General features: G+C 38.7%; 1 protein-coding gene across 1 annotated transcript; it reads left to right on the top strand.

The window, feature by feature from the left end:
• Positions 1 to 12,983: 12,983 nt before the first annotated feature.
• LOC131898980 (olfactory receptor 10A4-like) lies at positions 12,984 to 13,889 on the top strand. Its single transcript, XM_059250301.1, has one exon. The coding sequence runs from the start codon at positions 12,984 to 12,986 to the stop codon at positions 13,887 to 13,889; it is 906 nt and encodes a 301-aa protein (XP_059106284.1).
• Positions 13,890 to 16,035: the final 2,146 nt, after the last annotated feature.

Here is a 16,035-nt window from a genome sequence, read left to right as displayed (position 1 = left end):
GTAATTCATAATCATAATAAAATATTCTATCACTTCAGTTAGAATTGCTATTATCAGAAAGACAAAAACAACAAATGTGGGCAAGGATGAAGAAAAAGGAGAATATCCATACATAGATGGTAGGAGTGTAAATCAATATGCCCATTATCGATGACAGCATAGAAGATTCTCAAAAAGCAATAAATAAGGGGGCTGGAGGTGTTTTGGTGGTGGGTCAAGTGCTTGTTGTATGTAAGCATGAGGACCTGGGTGAGAATGGTTTGATACCTAGCATTTGCACAAAAGTCAGGATTGATGGTGTCTGTAACTCCAGTGCTGGTTGGCGCAGGATTTTAGAATGTCTCTGGCCAATCGTTCTAGACAAAATAACGAGCCTTAGGTTCAGTGAGAAACTTTGACTCAAAAATAAGGAAGAGTGTGACTGAGGAAGACAATTGATATTGATCTGTTTTTTATAGACATAGGCATAGGTGACACACACATGCTTACACATGCATGCACAACTTTATACACACAAATCAGGTAGGACTGTCATATGATCTGCCAATCTACTATTGGGTAGATAACCAAAGGAAATGAAATTAGTATGTAGAAGAGACCTCAGAACCTCCAATGGATGGGATGTAAAACCAGCTTAGGTTCCCATGGAGAATGAATAGCTACTGAAAATGTGAGTTGGGGATGGAAAGATTGCTCAGTGGTTAGGAGTACTTGTCACTCTTGCAGAAAGCCTGGGTTTGTTTCCCAGCACCCATGTGACAGCTCACAGCTGTCTATAACTCTAGTCCCAGGAGACCTGACACCCTCTTCTATCCTCCATGAGAACTGCGCATGCACATGGTGCACATACAATACAAGCAGGAAAAAATGGTTATAAACATAAAATAAAATAAATCAAAAAAAGATTTAAAAATGTAGATTGTTTCCACAATGGAATACTATTCCTTCATAGAAAAATATATAATTCTGAGATTTTTAGTAACATTGATGGAATTGGAAGAAATTTGATTAAGTAAAAAAATGTTATACGGAGAAAATGAAATACTGCATGAACTCATTGATACTCATTGATATGAGACTAAATTGATGATCTCAAAACAATTGAGAGTAGAATTTTGGTTTACAAGAGCCTGGGAAATGGACTGGTGGAGAGAGGATATTAACAGGCATAAGGCAACAGATAGCTAGAAGGAATAATTTCTATAACATAGTGGATTATTAATTGAATTGTTGACAACATATTTTAAGATTTACTTTTTATTTCTTTTCTTTTTAACATAACATTTTATGAATTCTTTGAGATTTCTTATGACATAGTTTATTCATATTTACCCTCAAGTCCTCCCTCTAACTCCTTACAAATCAACCACCTCTCCTCATCCTTCAATTTCATGTCCTTTTCATAAAAGTAATAATAATAACCTATTCAGTCCAGTTTGGGCTGTCCATATACCCATGGGTGTGTGGCTGTCCACTGGAGCATGATCAACTCACCAGGGGACACATCTTTAAAGAGAACTGACTTTCCCTCTCCCAACAGCTATCAATTTCCAGTAGCTCCTCAGCTAGGGGTGGGACTTTATTCCCACCTCCCTCAGGCATGCTGGATTGGCTCATGAGAGCTTGTGCAGGTCTGGACAGATCCACTAGGGCTGGAGATACAGGCAGTTGTGTGCCACCTGACATGGATGGCAGAAACAAAAATTGGGTCCTTTGCAAGAACAGCAAGTACTCTTAAAAATGATCCCTCTTTCCAGCCTTCATGACAACAGTTAATTGTATATTTACACATAGCTTGTGGAGAGAATTTTGAATGTTCCAAACATGCAAAAAAAGATAAACATCTGGGGTAATGGATACGCCTAATACTTTGATCTGATCTTTACTCATTATGTACAATTGTTATGTGTTGATTAAAATAAAAATAAATTTTAAATTATTAGTAAATTTTACTGAGTAAGGCTATATTTAGGCATGTATACATATGTGCATGAAATAACAATTAATATAAAAAGAGGCCATGAATTTGAAGGAGCAAGGGAGGGTGTGTGAGAGGGTTCAGAGGAAAGAAAGGGAAGCGAGAAATGTAATTATATTATAATCTCAAAACATAATATATTATAACAAAATAAACTTAATCCTAAGACTTAAAGGACAGCCCAACATTTTAAAATTTAATTTACATTTATCTACACATATATATGTATGGAAATGAATGCCTGTGAATGCATGGAAGTCAGAGGAGAATGTTTTACCACTCTCCACCTTATTCCCATGAGACAGTCTCTCAATGAATATGGAGCTACACAAGCTGTCAGAAAGCAAGCCTCAGTGATGATCCTCCTGTCTCAGTGATCTTCCTGTCTTGGCCCATTAGAGTGCTGGAGCTAAAGATGGGGCCTTGATCATGCCCATCTTTTTATATGAGTTCCAAGGATTTGAAGTCAGGTTCCCTTGCTTGTAGAGTACTCTTACCTGCTGTGCCTTCAATTCCCTAGCTCCTTAACTTACATTTTAAAATATATTAATCATAAAAATTAATGTGGCTCACTGTGGTATTTCCATGCATTTTATGTCCAACTACCATTTTTCTCCCAGGGATCTCCTTTCCCCGTCGCCTTCTCCCCCTGTCCCTCAAGCATACTTCCATGTCCCTAAAAGTCATCCAGGATTTTTTCTTCCTCTTCTTCCTAGTGTTAAGGCCCACTGTTCCACTTTATCTTTCTGAAAGTTCTGACATTCATTTCCATACATGAGTGAAAGTGCATGGTATTTGTCCTTCCGTGTCTTCCTTCTTTCACTCAGCTTTATGATCTCCAGTTGCAGGCTAGCCTAACTTTAGAAACTCCATTATAGTCACTATGCAAGCTGATTAAAGAGAAAACAGTATGTACTGGTCACAATAGTAAAAGAAAAATAAGTAAAATAAAATTCAGTATCTTTGTATTTTAAAAAACTCAAAATCAAGAATAGTGGAAGATATTCAATAGGATTAGGGATGTATGCTGTAGACCTACCATAAATATTATCTTTAATTGAGAAACTCCAGGAATATTTTCATTATACCCAAGAATAAGTTGATGATTTTTGGTCTTCAGACTATTTAACTATTTAACTACCTATTCAGTAAGAATACAAATAGAATTACACATTGACCAAAACATGTCACTGTGTGAAGTTTAAACATACATACACAATGAAAAGTGATTATTCACAGATTTAATAGAAAGGGTCTACAGATCAAGCTCAGTGTCTTATTTCTGCCAGACAAGAAAATGTTTAATTTAAGTTTCATCTCTGATTAATAATGAGAATCAGCATGTTTTTATCTATGTACTAGCCACTGAGGTTCTTTTCTGTGCATTGGCCATTAATATCTTGTGTATAATTAACTTAAGACTGTTTTAATGGGTATAATCCTTTGTGCAGTCCTTATTTAAGTGTTACTTGTTTCAAATGTCTTTTCCGTACCATTTGTCTGTTGATTTTGTTTTATTGCAATATCTTACAATACAGAAGGATAGATGCTTTGTCCTTTGCTGTGGCCAAATGAACCAATCCTTTAAAACTTAAGTGAGAGGTTGTGTCTTTTTCAAGAAGTCACTTCCTAAATAAACAAATAAAAACCAAACCAAGAAGATATATAGATTTAAGACAAATTAAGGAAAGAAAATAATATCCAATCCTAAGATGTGGAAAAGAAAAGAAAATTATTTTGAAATATTCAGGAAAGATATTAATGGCCAATGCACAGAAAAGATAACCTCAGTGGCTGGTACATAGATGAAAACATGCCTATTCTCATTATTAATCAGAGAGATGCGAATTAAATTAGCCTAGTGATACTACTCATTACTCATCAGATTGCCTCAAATACAAACATCTGCTAATATCACATGCCAACAAGAATGCGGGGCAACAAACTGTTCTACATTACTTTGAAGAAGAAGTTGGCAGGACTCAGTAAAACTAAAAATATGTGTATACTGCGTCAGCAACTTAACTCCTTGGTACCTGAAGGAAATACTAGAAAAACATGCAAGGATACTCATTGTGACTCTTATAATGGCTAAAATATATTAACATAAATATCCATTCTTTTCTGACACTATAAAATTTCCAATTTGTAGTTTATTTGCTCTTTCAATGTGTAAGAATTTCTGACATTTTTGTTAATCTTTGCAGCACAACCTCAAAACAGCCATTTGAGAAATATATAATTACAAAACTCTCATTCTTTACTTTTAATTAATTAATTAATAATTTTACATCCAGACCACAGCTTCCCCTCCCTCCTCTCCTCCTAGCACCTCCTCCCACCTTGCCTCTGCCCCCCATGCCCAATCTCTTCCTCCTCCATTTCTATTCAGAAAAGGGCAGACCTCCCATGGATATCAACAAAACATGGCATATCAAGTTGTAGTAAGACTGAGCACCTCCCCATGTATTAAGTCTGGGCAAGGTGATCCACTATGAGGAGTAGGGTCCCAACAGCCAGTAAGAGTCAGATACAGCCCCTGCTCCCCACTATTCGGAGTCTCACAAGAATACCAAGCTACACAATTATCACATATATGCAGAGATCAGTTCCATGCAGACTTCCTGGTTGTTGGTTCAGTCTCTGTGAGTTCCTATGAGCCCAGGTTAGTTGATTCTTTGGATTTTCTTATGAAATTCTTGACTCTTCTGGCTCCTACAATTCTTCTTCCCCCTTTTCCTCAGGATTACCAGAGCTCTGCCTAATGTTTGGCTGTGGGTCTCTGCATCTGTTTCCATCAGTTGCTGGATAAAGCCTCTCTGATGACAATTGGGCTAGGTAACAATCTACGAGTATAGCTTAATATCATTAGGGATCATTACATTGACATTTTTTTGCCAGTCGTATTTGGTTCTATCCTAGGTTTCTGGGCCATCTAGACTCTGGGTCCTGGCATTCTAGGCAGTGCCAGAGGTGGGCTACTCTCATGGCATGGGTCTGAAGCTAGAACAGTCATTTGTTGATCATTCCCACAATCTCTGTGCCTACCTTACTCCCAGAGCATCCCATAGGCAGGACAGACTGTAAGTCAAAGGTTATGTGGCTGGGGTTGTGTCCCAGTCCCTCCACTGGAAGTCTTGCCTGTTCACAGAAGATGACCAGTTCAGGCTAAGTATCCCCTATTGCTAGAAGTCTTAGCTGTCGTCATGCTTGTAGGTTCCCAGGAGGTTCCCTTGCACCAGGTTTCTACCTTACCCCAAAATGTCCCTCTTTCCAGTTGTCTTTTTCAGTTCTCTCCCTCCATCCCTCCTCCACCTGATCTTTCCTGTTCTCATCCCCACCCACCTCCAGTCTACCCACAAAATCTATTTTATTTCCCTTTCCCAGGGAGATCTGAGCATTCCCATTGAGCCCTCCTTGTTACTTAGCCTTTCTGGATCTGTGGATTATAGTATGGTTATCCTTTACTTTACAGCTAATATCCACTTATAAGTGAGTACATACCATGTTTGTCTTTCTGGGTCCGGGTTACCTCACTCAGGATGATTTTTTTCTAGTTCCGCCCATTTGCCTGCAAATTTCATGATGTTATTGTTTTTAACAGCTGAGTAATACTCCATTGTGTAAATGCACCACATTTTCTTTATCCATTCCTTGGTTGAGGAACATCTAGGTTGTTTCCAGTTTCAGGCTACTGTGAATAAAACTGCTATAAACATAGTTTTGCAAGTGTCCTTGTGGTATGATTGAGCATCCTTTGATTATATGCCAGAGTAGTATAGCTGAGTCTTGTGGTAGATCTCTTGTCCTTTTAAAAAGTAAGCTATAAGGGAAATAACAAACAACCCACTAGCGTTCAATGTAGTGAGGAACAGGTTCAGTTAATAACATCGTATTCCTGACACATGACATTGCTCTGGAGGGGGTTGGGAGTAATAAAGGCTCAACTATTTCCTAAGAACACTATGCAAACTTTAAAATGAGTGAGATTAGATCAATGTATATGTTCAGATACAAAAAGATCTCCAAGATAAACTAAACTAAATGCCCTATAAAAGCATCATGCATTGTGTGATCACAATTGTGAAAATATAGAGAAATAAGAATGCATTCAGGATAGTATAAGTACATAAAACTCCCTCTGGCACCCACAGCAACCTCCTTCTTGTAGTTGATTCTTAGAGGAGTGACTAGAAGGCTTAGGGATGGCAGGAGGCTTGCTTTTACTGTGTTAATTATGCCCTGTGTGCAAATTATGTACTGTTGATGAAATTCAGTTTTTTTTTTTTTTAAATGTGGATTTAAAAATCATTGCCTCTAATTTTTAGACTGGCATTCTTTGTGTGTAGATTATGTGGCACTTATTGGGTTTTCTTTAATTAAACTTCCTGCTGAGCTTTAGAGACCCACAAGCTGGGCAGTAAAAGAAGGTGTCACTTTGGTGAGCTGTTCAGCTAAAAGGTTTTTATTTCCATCAAGGCCAAGAGCTGTATCTGAAGCATCTGTATTTCCCCACAACTATATTAGAATTTTGCATTTGTTAGTGAATTATGTACATATCTATGTGCTTTAATGTGTTCATTCATTCACTCAGGTAACAAGTATCATTAGAGAACCCCCTAACTGAAAGTCTTCTCCCCAAAACAGAATTTTATTTATCCTCCACAGTCCAATGATTTGTAATGACATGTGAGATGTTAATAAGAAAAGCTTTTGTAAGCAAAGATCAAAGCAGATAGCAGGTCCTCCAACATATCTTCACAATTACTACCTTTCTACTAACTGATTCTCAAATTCTCTTTGCTATGGATTATGTACAGAGTTCAATTTGTGTTGATCATGTTGCAATTTGATTATTATGTTTCCTTGTCTGCCTCTTGCAGTAGACGTTGGACTGCATAGTCATGCTTTGCAGACTTTCTCCTGCACATCTATACTCTCAGCATTTAGAGGATTTCTAGTTACAGGGGAGGTAATCTACTATTGCTTGAGTACTTTCTAATGGTGTGGTGGCAATGATGTTGTTGTGAGATGACAAAGACAATATCAGACCTCTGTTTTTTTATGGTGCTAATAGATACTTAAAGGATGCTCACATAGGGGCTGGCATAAGAAACTGAATTTAATCTTTAGAACCCATGTACAAAAGCCAGGGATCATGTTGTGTACTTATAATCTCAGCACTGGAGAAGAGACAGGCAGACACTTAGGGTTCACTGGCTAGCCAACCTATTCCATATGTGAGCTCCAGGCCAATGAGAGACCTTGTCTAAAACAAAAGTTGGGTGGCACGCTGGGAGTGATATTTGAGGGTATTCTCTGGCCTCTAAACACATGCACACAAACACTTGTCCACACAAACACAGCACATACACAAAGGATGCTTCCATAGCATCAAAGAAACAGGAAAAGAAGTCCCAGAAAGATTCTGCCTCACTTCCAAACTCTTTTCTGCATAGCCTGGGAAGCAGGGAAAGCATATAAACAAGTGCCAAGGAAACGAGCCCAGGAGGCACATGCAATCTGTCCAAGAATGGATTAATGACAAGGTAACTGGTTTGAAAAACTGCCTCTGACAGCTTGTGTAAGAGGACTTATAATTTGATTATAAAAACCGAACTCTAGCAGTTGTGTTGTTAATTGGTATGCAGAATTCACTTAAGATTGTCTGAAGGTTTGAGCAAGAGGCATTTGGATATTTTCAGGTAATCATTAACTATATACAGGGTAAACTAGAGTTCTTCCAGTTTGGAGGGTCAAAACCTCCTTGAACTTTAGGACAAAACTGTGTTTGACTTGTGATTGGCAACGTCATTTATTCACTCTATGAATATGATACAGGAATGTATTATGGAGTTTGCTAGCTAACATAGGGACTCCTCACCCAACACTGCATCTGAGTCAAGCAACAACCTTGTGAGGTCAGCAGAACAATTCAGAGTAGGAAAAACTGGGTCTGTGTGAATGAAAGTGACACCAAATTGTACAGGCATAGAGATATCTGGGTCCAAAGCCTTGGTTTTCAGTCATTAGTTTCAGCACTTTTAGCATTGCGCCCTCCCCCAAACTATTGCTTGGTACTTTCAACAGCTTCCGGAGTCTGACCTAGATGGATGGTGCATTTGACCCATATGACATGTCACATACTCCAATATCCAATTTCACACCATTAGTCGGCCGTCACTGAATGGAAGTTCAGGATGTCACCAGAATCCAACATCGATCTCTCAATTAAAAAGCAAAGCTCCCCTGGGAGCCAAACTTAAAGATAATTGGTTTTCTCATTTGAACTCTATCTCCCAGGCTCTGCTTGCAGAAGATTGTTGGAAAGTTTAAAAGGGAGATACATTGGTGAGCACTTTTGTCCATTCTAAACCTAAAGGAGGTCACTTCAGGGGCCAAAGATGCTTTGGTTACAACTACCTGAAAACTAAAAGTACCTTCAGGTGACACACTCCTTAATTATTTTTCGAAGCCTTTTGGTATTCAAGGAAGCTAAAGAGAAATTTTTAATTGTTCAGGAACAGAGAGAATGGCGAAAAGCTATGATTCTTAAGGCTCTGTGCAATCTCTTTAGATACATCTGCCACCCTGTTGCTGGATCAACTCCTGGTCAGACAACACAGTAATGTTACTGAGAACCAGCTACCTGTTTTAGCATCTTACTGTTCTCCCTCACCAAGTGTTTGCAGCTCTGCAAATAAAGATGAAACAAGAAGACAGGATCGAAGAAAGCAAAGGGAGTATCTCTACCATGGGCTCATCATAGATATCGAGGGATGGCTTAAGTTTCCAAAATCAAATGGGATGAAAAATACGAGGTAATTATCTTTATACTTACTATCCATATTCAACTAATTGCATCTTTTCTAAAGGATTCTTCTTCTTTCCCACCTTAGTACAGAGGCTCCAGTCATGAATTTTTCTCACTCTAGTCTAACCCATGTCTGTTATTTCCTTTCTGCTTCCCACCCACCTCAGTCTGCTTGCTGCCCCTCACATTGTTAAGAGTCATGACACCTCTTCACTAAAGAGTCCACTTCCTCCTCGGCCTCTGACATTTTCTTTGTTTCTCTCACTCTCATGACTCATTTTTGAAATCTTTTCCAGGGCTTTTCTTTCTCCAAATCTGTGTGTGTTCCTGACAATTCTCTTTAGCCCTCACTCCACTAAAAATCTTTCTAAATCTAATGACCACCATGAACTCCACCTTACCAGGCCCCCTTTTATACATTCTTCCTGGCAGGCATCTCTCCCTCCTTGTTTTCAGACATTAAACCTGCATATACCATTCTACCTCCCAAATCTTTTGCTTTCTAAAAAAGCTTTTTCTATTTGTTGTTGTTACATCTCTGTCATGGAAATTTACCTCAATGTCCTACATTTGCTGCTCAGTTTAGAATGCTGGGAACCCCATATGGTTCCTATTATCCAGCTACCTGACCAAAACTCCTGGCTCATAATATAATTAGCATCTTACAAATTTACACTTACATCAATATCCATAAGATTAACTTTTTATTTCCAGGGGGAAGAGTTATAGTTGAAATACCACTATGTAAGTCCAGTGAAGGAAATCAAAGACCTACTCCCAAATGGCTCACAAGATACTTAGAAGGATTAAAACTCGTAAAAGGTCTGAAAAATTTCCAAAGCCTGTGCTGACACCCTGTAAGTTAGTGAATGGCTGGCAGTCCTCCCTTGATGTGCTGACATGTTATGCATTAAGATGGTTGATTGGGGGCACTGGAGGAAAATAAACAGAGAAATGAATGAATGAATGAATGAATGAATGAATATATTACAGTGAAGCAAGAATTAGATAAGAAAACTTGTCAGGCCTTGCTCTATTTTTTCAGTAGACCTCAGACCTTAAAAAGATATTTTCACCAGGCAGTGGTGTCACATGCCTTCAATCCCAGCACCCAGGAGGCAGAGGCAGGCCTATCTCTGAATCTCTGAGTTTAATGCCAGCCTGATCTATGGATTGAGCTCCAGGACAGTCAGGGCTAAACAAGCCCTGTCTCAAAAAACCCAGAGAGAGAGAGAGAGAGAGAGAGAGAGAGAGAGAGAGAGAGAGAGAGAGAGAGAGAATTTTACTTGTCTGTACCTCCCCTGGCAGTGAGAAAATGGAGAGTTTGTTCAAATGATAGGTTAAAAGTCCATCCCCTCCTAAGCATCCTATGGCTTAGTAATAAATAGTGGAAAGGGGGAGACTTACCACCTATCAGTATAATTGATTTTTTTGTAATTACGCTGATTTTCTTGCTTTTCTTCCTTTCTATTATTTTAAACCTAGAAAAGCCCCAAACTAGTTTTAACCTACTATCTGTTTCCTCTATCCCAGCGCCAAAGGTCTTTTTTTAGTGATATATATTCCTTTATGTTTTGAGAATGTCATAGATGCATACAATGCATTTTAATCATATCCATGCCTTTCCCTGGACTCCCCAATACATCCTACTCTCAACTTCAGTTTTATTTATTATTACCACCTGTTTCTGGGAAAGTAATCCAAGTGATAAACAATTGTCTAAGTGATGTTGGAGAATAATTCGGGAAGCCAGTCTCCTACAAAGACAAATCGTTTAGTCTACCAAGGGTCATAAATAAATGGGCTTATTTCAGCTATCCATTCTTAAACTCATAATCTCAAATATCAAATATCCACTCAATACTGTCTAGGAGTCAGGATCTGTTTTACGAGTATATATCATAAAGTCTTACTTCCAGGTTTGCCTCTTTTACAGCTTTCCTCCCACATGCACTTGCTCACCCCTAGAATGACCTGTCATACTTCATTGAAAGAACAGGAACTACAGACACAAACTCAGACATCTCCATAAGATTAAATGTAGCAATTTAGCAGCAACTGTTTTCTGTGGCCTTTCTCTTGACTCAAAGCAACAACAAAGTAAAGATGTACTATTCTGTATCAAAAGGTAACCTGTCCACTTAGGCTCTGCATTACACTCTCTTTGACCTTCTGAAAAATTCCACTACCTCAGATTAGCTCCTCATTTATTTATGCATCATCAACATCCCCTCTATAATGGGTCATTTTTACCAGCATAGAAAAGGTAATAATGCTTACCTCCCTGTAGTTACCAACATATGCCCCCATCTCTCTTCAGTCTCTATGACTCTCATCAATCAGTTATCCATGTAACCAGATTAAGAGGCTAATCTGTTATTCTCACTATTTTACAATAACTTTAAGCATAATAATTCTCTTGTAAGGTGACTCTTCCCGTTCTATTTCCTCCTGGCTTTCAATCTCACCTCTCCAACTTCTCCTTTTTTTTTAACTTTTTCTTTTTTGTTGTTTTCTTTTTGTTGTTTTCTTTTTTTTCTGGAGCTGAGGACCGAACCCAGGGCCTTGCGCTTGCTAGACAAGCGCTCTACCACTGAGCTAAATCCCCAACCCCTCTGACTTCTCCTTTTTAATCTTCTCATTGTCCTTCTTTTCTGTTTGACCTAAATGAAAGAGAAAGTCAAAGCTCAGTGTTAGACATTCTTCTGTATTTTTTTGTTTTATTTTTATTTTCTAGTCTTTTAATTTGGTTACTCTATGAAGCTCTCATTCTAATTTATATGTTACATAGCATCAAGTGTTTGAAGCTACACATGAGATAAAACTTAGCTACTTAACATCTTCCCATGGATTCATACAGCACTTAAATATACTTTTTTTAGGAGGGCCTATAAGAAACTAAATTTTCTGCCATACTCCCCCGTCCTTCTCCTTCTCTCCTCCTTTCCCCTCCTACTGCTTCTCTCTTCTCTCCTCACCCATTTCCTTAGTTAAGTTTAATTTCTAAACACCATTCTTTCCTGACACAAGGCCGAGTTCATTGTTTTATCCTCACCTCCAATGCTTGCTTTCCTATCTTGCTATCTTCTCTCCATTTCCTAGCTCTCATGTTTTTCTTTTTGTTTTATTTTTAAGAAATTTTCTACTCACTCGTGTTTTTTAGTCCTTTCTTGACCACAGAAGGCAAAATATCCTTCTCTCTCACATAACGTATAGCACATTTCCTGTTCTATGTATCTGTTTGTTACACTCATAGTGAGTAGCTCAAAATTCTTCTGTGGGCCACTTCTTTTGTTTTATGTGTTTACATGCGACCAGAATATTAATTCCAGAAAACTCAGAGTATTCTTTATTTGCTAGACTTCTTCAGTATTTTATTCTAAGCAAATTTGGCTCATAATAGAGGCATATTTGTTGAACATAGCAGATAACTAAAAGCGACCTGTAGTTATGTAAAATGTGATACATAAAATTAATACACTATTCTATAGATTGGAAATGACTGTCAAAGAAGGGGTGTAATTTGTCCCTGTGGACACAGCTAGTAAAGGTGGCAGATTTGTGATATGCATCCGGGTACATATCTTTCCATTATTCCATACTGCTTCCCTATTGTCAGTAGCTAACTCTTGCTCTACTATTCCTCTTCTAGTGATTTTGATGACTTGTTATCAAAATAAAATTTAAGGACTAGATGTCCTTTGTCATGGTGAAACACAATCCACATACATCAGTTGATGTGGAATTTATAAAAAAGGAAATTTTTAAAAAAAACTTTCATTTTACATACAAGTGACTAGGATTATTGATAACTAAGATGGCACCACCCACAGGAGTAAAAAAAAGGAAGGGAGGAAGGGAAAGAAAAGAAAAAAAACAAAGTAAGATCGCCAAGGATTGGACATTATGGCCTATTTCACAAACAAGTGTTTGGAAAGGTGAATATCTATGGGTCATAGTCAGATTCTAAATACCACAGGGCAATTTAAGCCATGGATCAACTTTCTAAATGGCTCCTGGGAGACTGTGCTAAAACACATTGGTTGCAGAATCCCCAAAAAGCCAATTAGGCTTGATATGGATAAATCTTTCAGCACTTTGAGTTTTCCTAAAATAGTATTTGATCAATTGTTCTTTTTCAAATTTTTATCTATTTAGATCCAAATCATGGCTATCAGTGAAGAAGAAAATATGACTCAAATTTCAGAAATTGTCCTTTTGGGTTTTGGGGATCTCCATGGCCTTCAGTTTCTTCTTTTTGGAATATTTCTGACCATTTATGTGATGACTCTTATGGGTAACTTTGCAATTCTCACTGTGGTATCAGCTGATTGCTCTCTTCACACACCCATGTATTTCTTTCTTGGTAACTTCTCCTTTCTAGAGATTGGCTACACCACAACCATTGAGCCCATAATGCTGAGGACGTTGTTAACGGCTTATGTCCCTATCTCCTTTCTTGCCTGTGCTTGTCAATTTTATTTCTTTGCTTCCCTGGTAGCAACAGAATGCTTCTTCCTTGCTGTAATGTCTTATGATAGATACATAGCCATCTGTGACCCATTACACTACTCCAGTATCATGGACTTCTGGGGTTGCTTCCAGCTAGCAGTGGCCTCTTGGTTGGCTGGATTTCTGGCACCTATCCTGCTCATGATCTTCATTTTTCGTTTAACATTTTGTTCTGCCAATGTGATTGACCACTTCTTCTGTGATTTGAAGCCCATCATGAAATTGGCCTGCACTAATACTCAAGTAGCTGAAATGACTTCTTTTATATGCACCTCTTTATTTGCCCTTGCTCCCTTTCTACTGACATTGGCTTCCTATATTCACATCATTTGCACCATTCTAAGGATTCCTTCTACCACAGGGAAACAGAGGGCTTTCTCCACCTGTTCATCTCACCTAACAGTCGTTAGTCTCTATTATGGGACTTTGGGCATTGTTTATGGCTTCCCGTCAGTGCCTCAGTATGAAGGTGTATTGAAGTCGCTCTCCCTTCTGTACACAGTGTTTACTCCTGCTGTCAACCCTATCATTTACACCTTGAGGAACAAGGATGTGAAGATAGCTCTGAGAAAATTGGTACAATGATGTACATACCTGGTCAAAGAAGGCAGGAAAATTGTACTGGCTCTTGATACATATTGAAAACTCCAACAAATTGGAGATGTGAATAGTATCCATTTAGACAGTCTTGAAACACGAATTTGAATTTGAGTCCATAGTTTGCCTAGCACCAAACTCCCTGTTTATATTAACTGAGGAAAACTCAAAACTCTGAAGCATCCAAGACAATTTCCTTGGACAATGGAAGACAACACTATAGTTTACTTTTCTTAGGAGAACATGGCTTAAATGAGAGAAGAGGGGAAAAAACAATGGAATATAATTAAAATCACAGCCTTTCACTCCAAAGTAACAATGAAATGAAACAGATAAAAATATTCAAGGATTCAAATTATTTTTGGTTATTTATTTCAGAAGTATTCACACAAAGGATTAAAGCAATGTGACAGGTTCTATAAATTAAAGACATGCACACATATGCTACAATGTTTCCATGAGTAAAGAAACAAGCAACAGTGAAGAACAAGTCAGCTCTGTGTGCTTATGCATATATTATATGCAGTGTAGAGTATGGTATCATATGTGCACAACAGATAAATTACTGCTAGTTGTTAGGGTGCACACCTTTGATTCCAGGACTTGGGAGGCAGGAGCCGAAGGATCTCGGTGTGACATCAGTTTGGTCTAGGTAATGAGCTCCAGGACCTCCAGGACTACATAGAGAGATTCCCCCCTCCATAAAAAAAAAAACAAAACAAATCAAAAGATGAATTTAAAATATTTATACTTAGATATATAGAAAAGGCCATATGAATTTGGTGCTATCTGTGGTCTCTTGGTTAAATTAATCACCCTTTGAAAAGGGTCAATAACTTAGTGTTAAATAATGGTAAATATATTGTACAATCCATGGTGGTTTTAGAGACTACCATGGAAACTATTTAGACACAAGAAGACTTCTTTTCTTTGAAAGACAAGTTACTGAGTCTATAAGGACTATAAGTCTGTAAGTCTTTGTCACTTATCTATTTGGACTTCAACTACAGTGCTTTATCTGACAAAAATGTTAAATATCAATGTAATCATAAACATCTAATGCAAACTTTGGGCACAAAAACTGTTTGTTTTTTAGTGAACCTCTCTTGTGAATTTTTCTTTTCTTTTTTTTAAATTTTTTTTCATGCTATCCACAGACCCCCCTTCCTCCTCCCACCCCCTAGCCCTCTTTCCCAAGCCACCCCACATCCCCAGATCCCCCAAATCAAGGTCTCCCATGGGGAGTCAGCAGAGCCCAGCACACTGAGCCTAGGCAGGTCCAAGCCCCTTCCCACTGCACCAAGGCTGTGCTAGGTGTCACACCACAGGCACTGGATTCCCAGAAGCCTGCCCATGTACCAGGGACAGATCCCGATACCCCTGCTTGGGTGCCCCCCAAACAGTTTGAGCCAAACAACTTTCTTCCATGTCCAGAGGGCCTAGTCCAGTCTCATGGGGGCTCTACAGCCACTAATCCACAGTTCATGGGTTTCCACTAGTGTGGCCAGTCATCTCTGCACATCCTCCCATCATGATCTCGACGTCCATCGCCTGCAGTATCTCTCCTCTCTCTCATCAATTGGATTCCTGGAACTCAGCCTGGTGCCTGGCCATGGATCTCTGTATCATGCCTCTATCTGTCACTGGACAAAGACTCTATGATGACAGCTAGATTATTTGCTAGGCTGGTCACCAGAGTAGACCGGTACAGGCACCTCTGGACCACTGCCAGCAGACCAAGGTGGGGTCAACCTTGTGGATTCCTGAGAGCCTCCCCATCACCCTGCCTCTTCCTATTCCCATGATGTCCTCATCTATCATGGTATTTTCTTCCCTGCCCTCCCACTCTGTCCCTGTTCCAGCTTGACTCTCCCATTTATCACTTCTCGTGAATTTTTCATTCTGTTAACTGATCCACTTACCAAGCATCAGACTCATCCTGCATCAATTTAACCAGTTAACAATTGCTCAACTAAGCCAAGACAAGGAAGATTGAAGCATTGTCACTTGCTCTCTGCTCAGGAGACTGCTCTCTGTTGAGATCATCAATTCCTGATAATTCCATTCTTAATTCTGAATTCTAGGTTTTAGATATATGCAGCTTGTATCATACTACACTTGAGGAAAAGAAGTG

Source organism: Peromyscus eremicus, chromosome X (assembly GCF_949786415.1).
Source record: "Peromyscus eremicus chromosome X, PerEre_H2_v1, whole genome shotgun sequence".
In the NCBI taxonomy this organism is placed as follows: Eukaryota; Metazoa; Chordata; class Mammalia; order Rodentia; family Cricetidae; genus Peromyscus; species Peromyscus eremicus.
The sequence above is the reverse complement of the archived record's forward strand: the minus strand, read 5'-3'. Positions and strand labels throughout refer to the sequence as shown.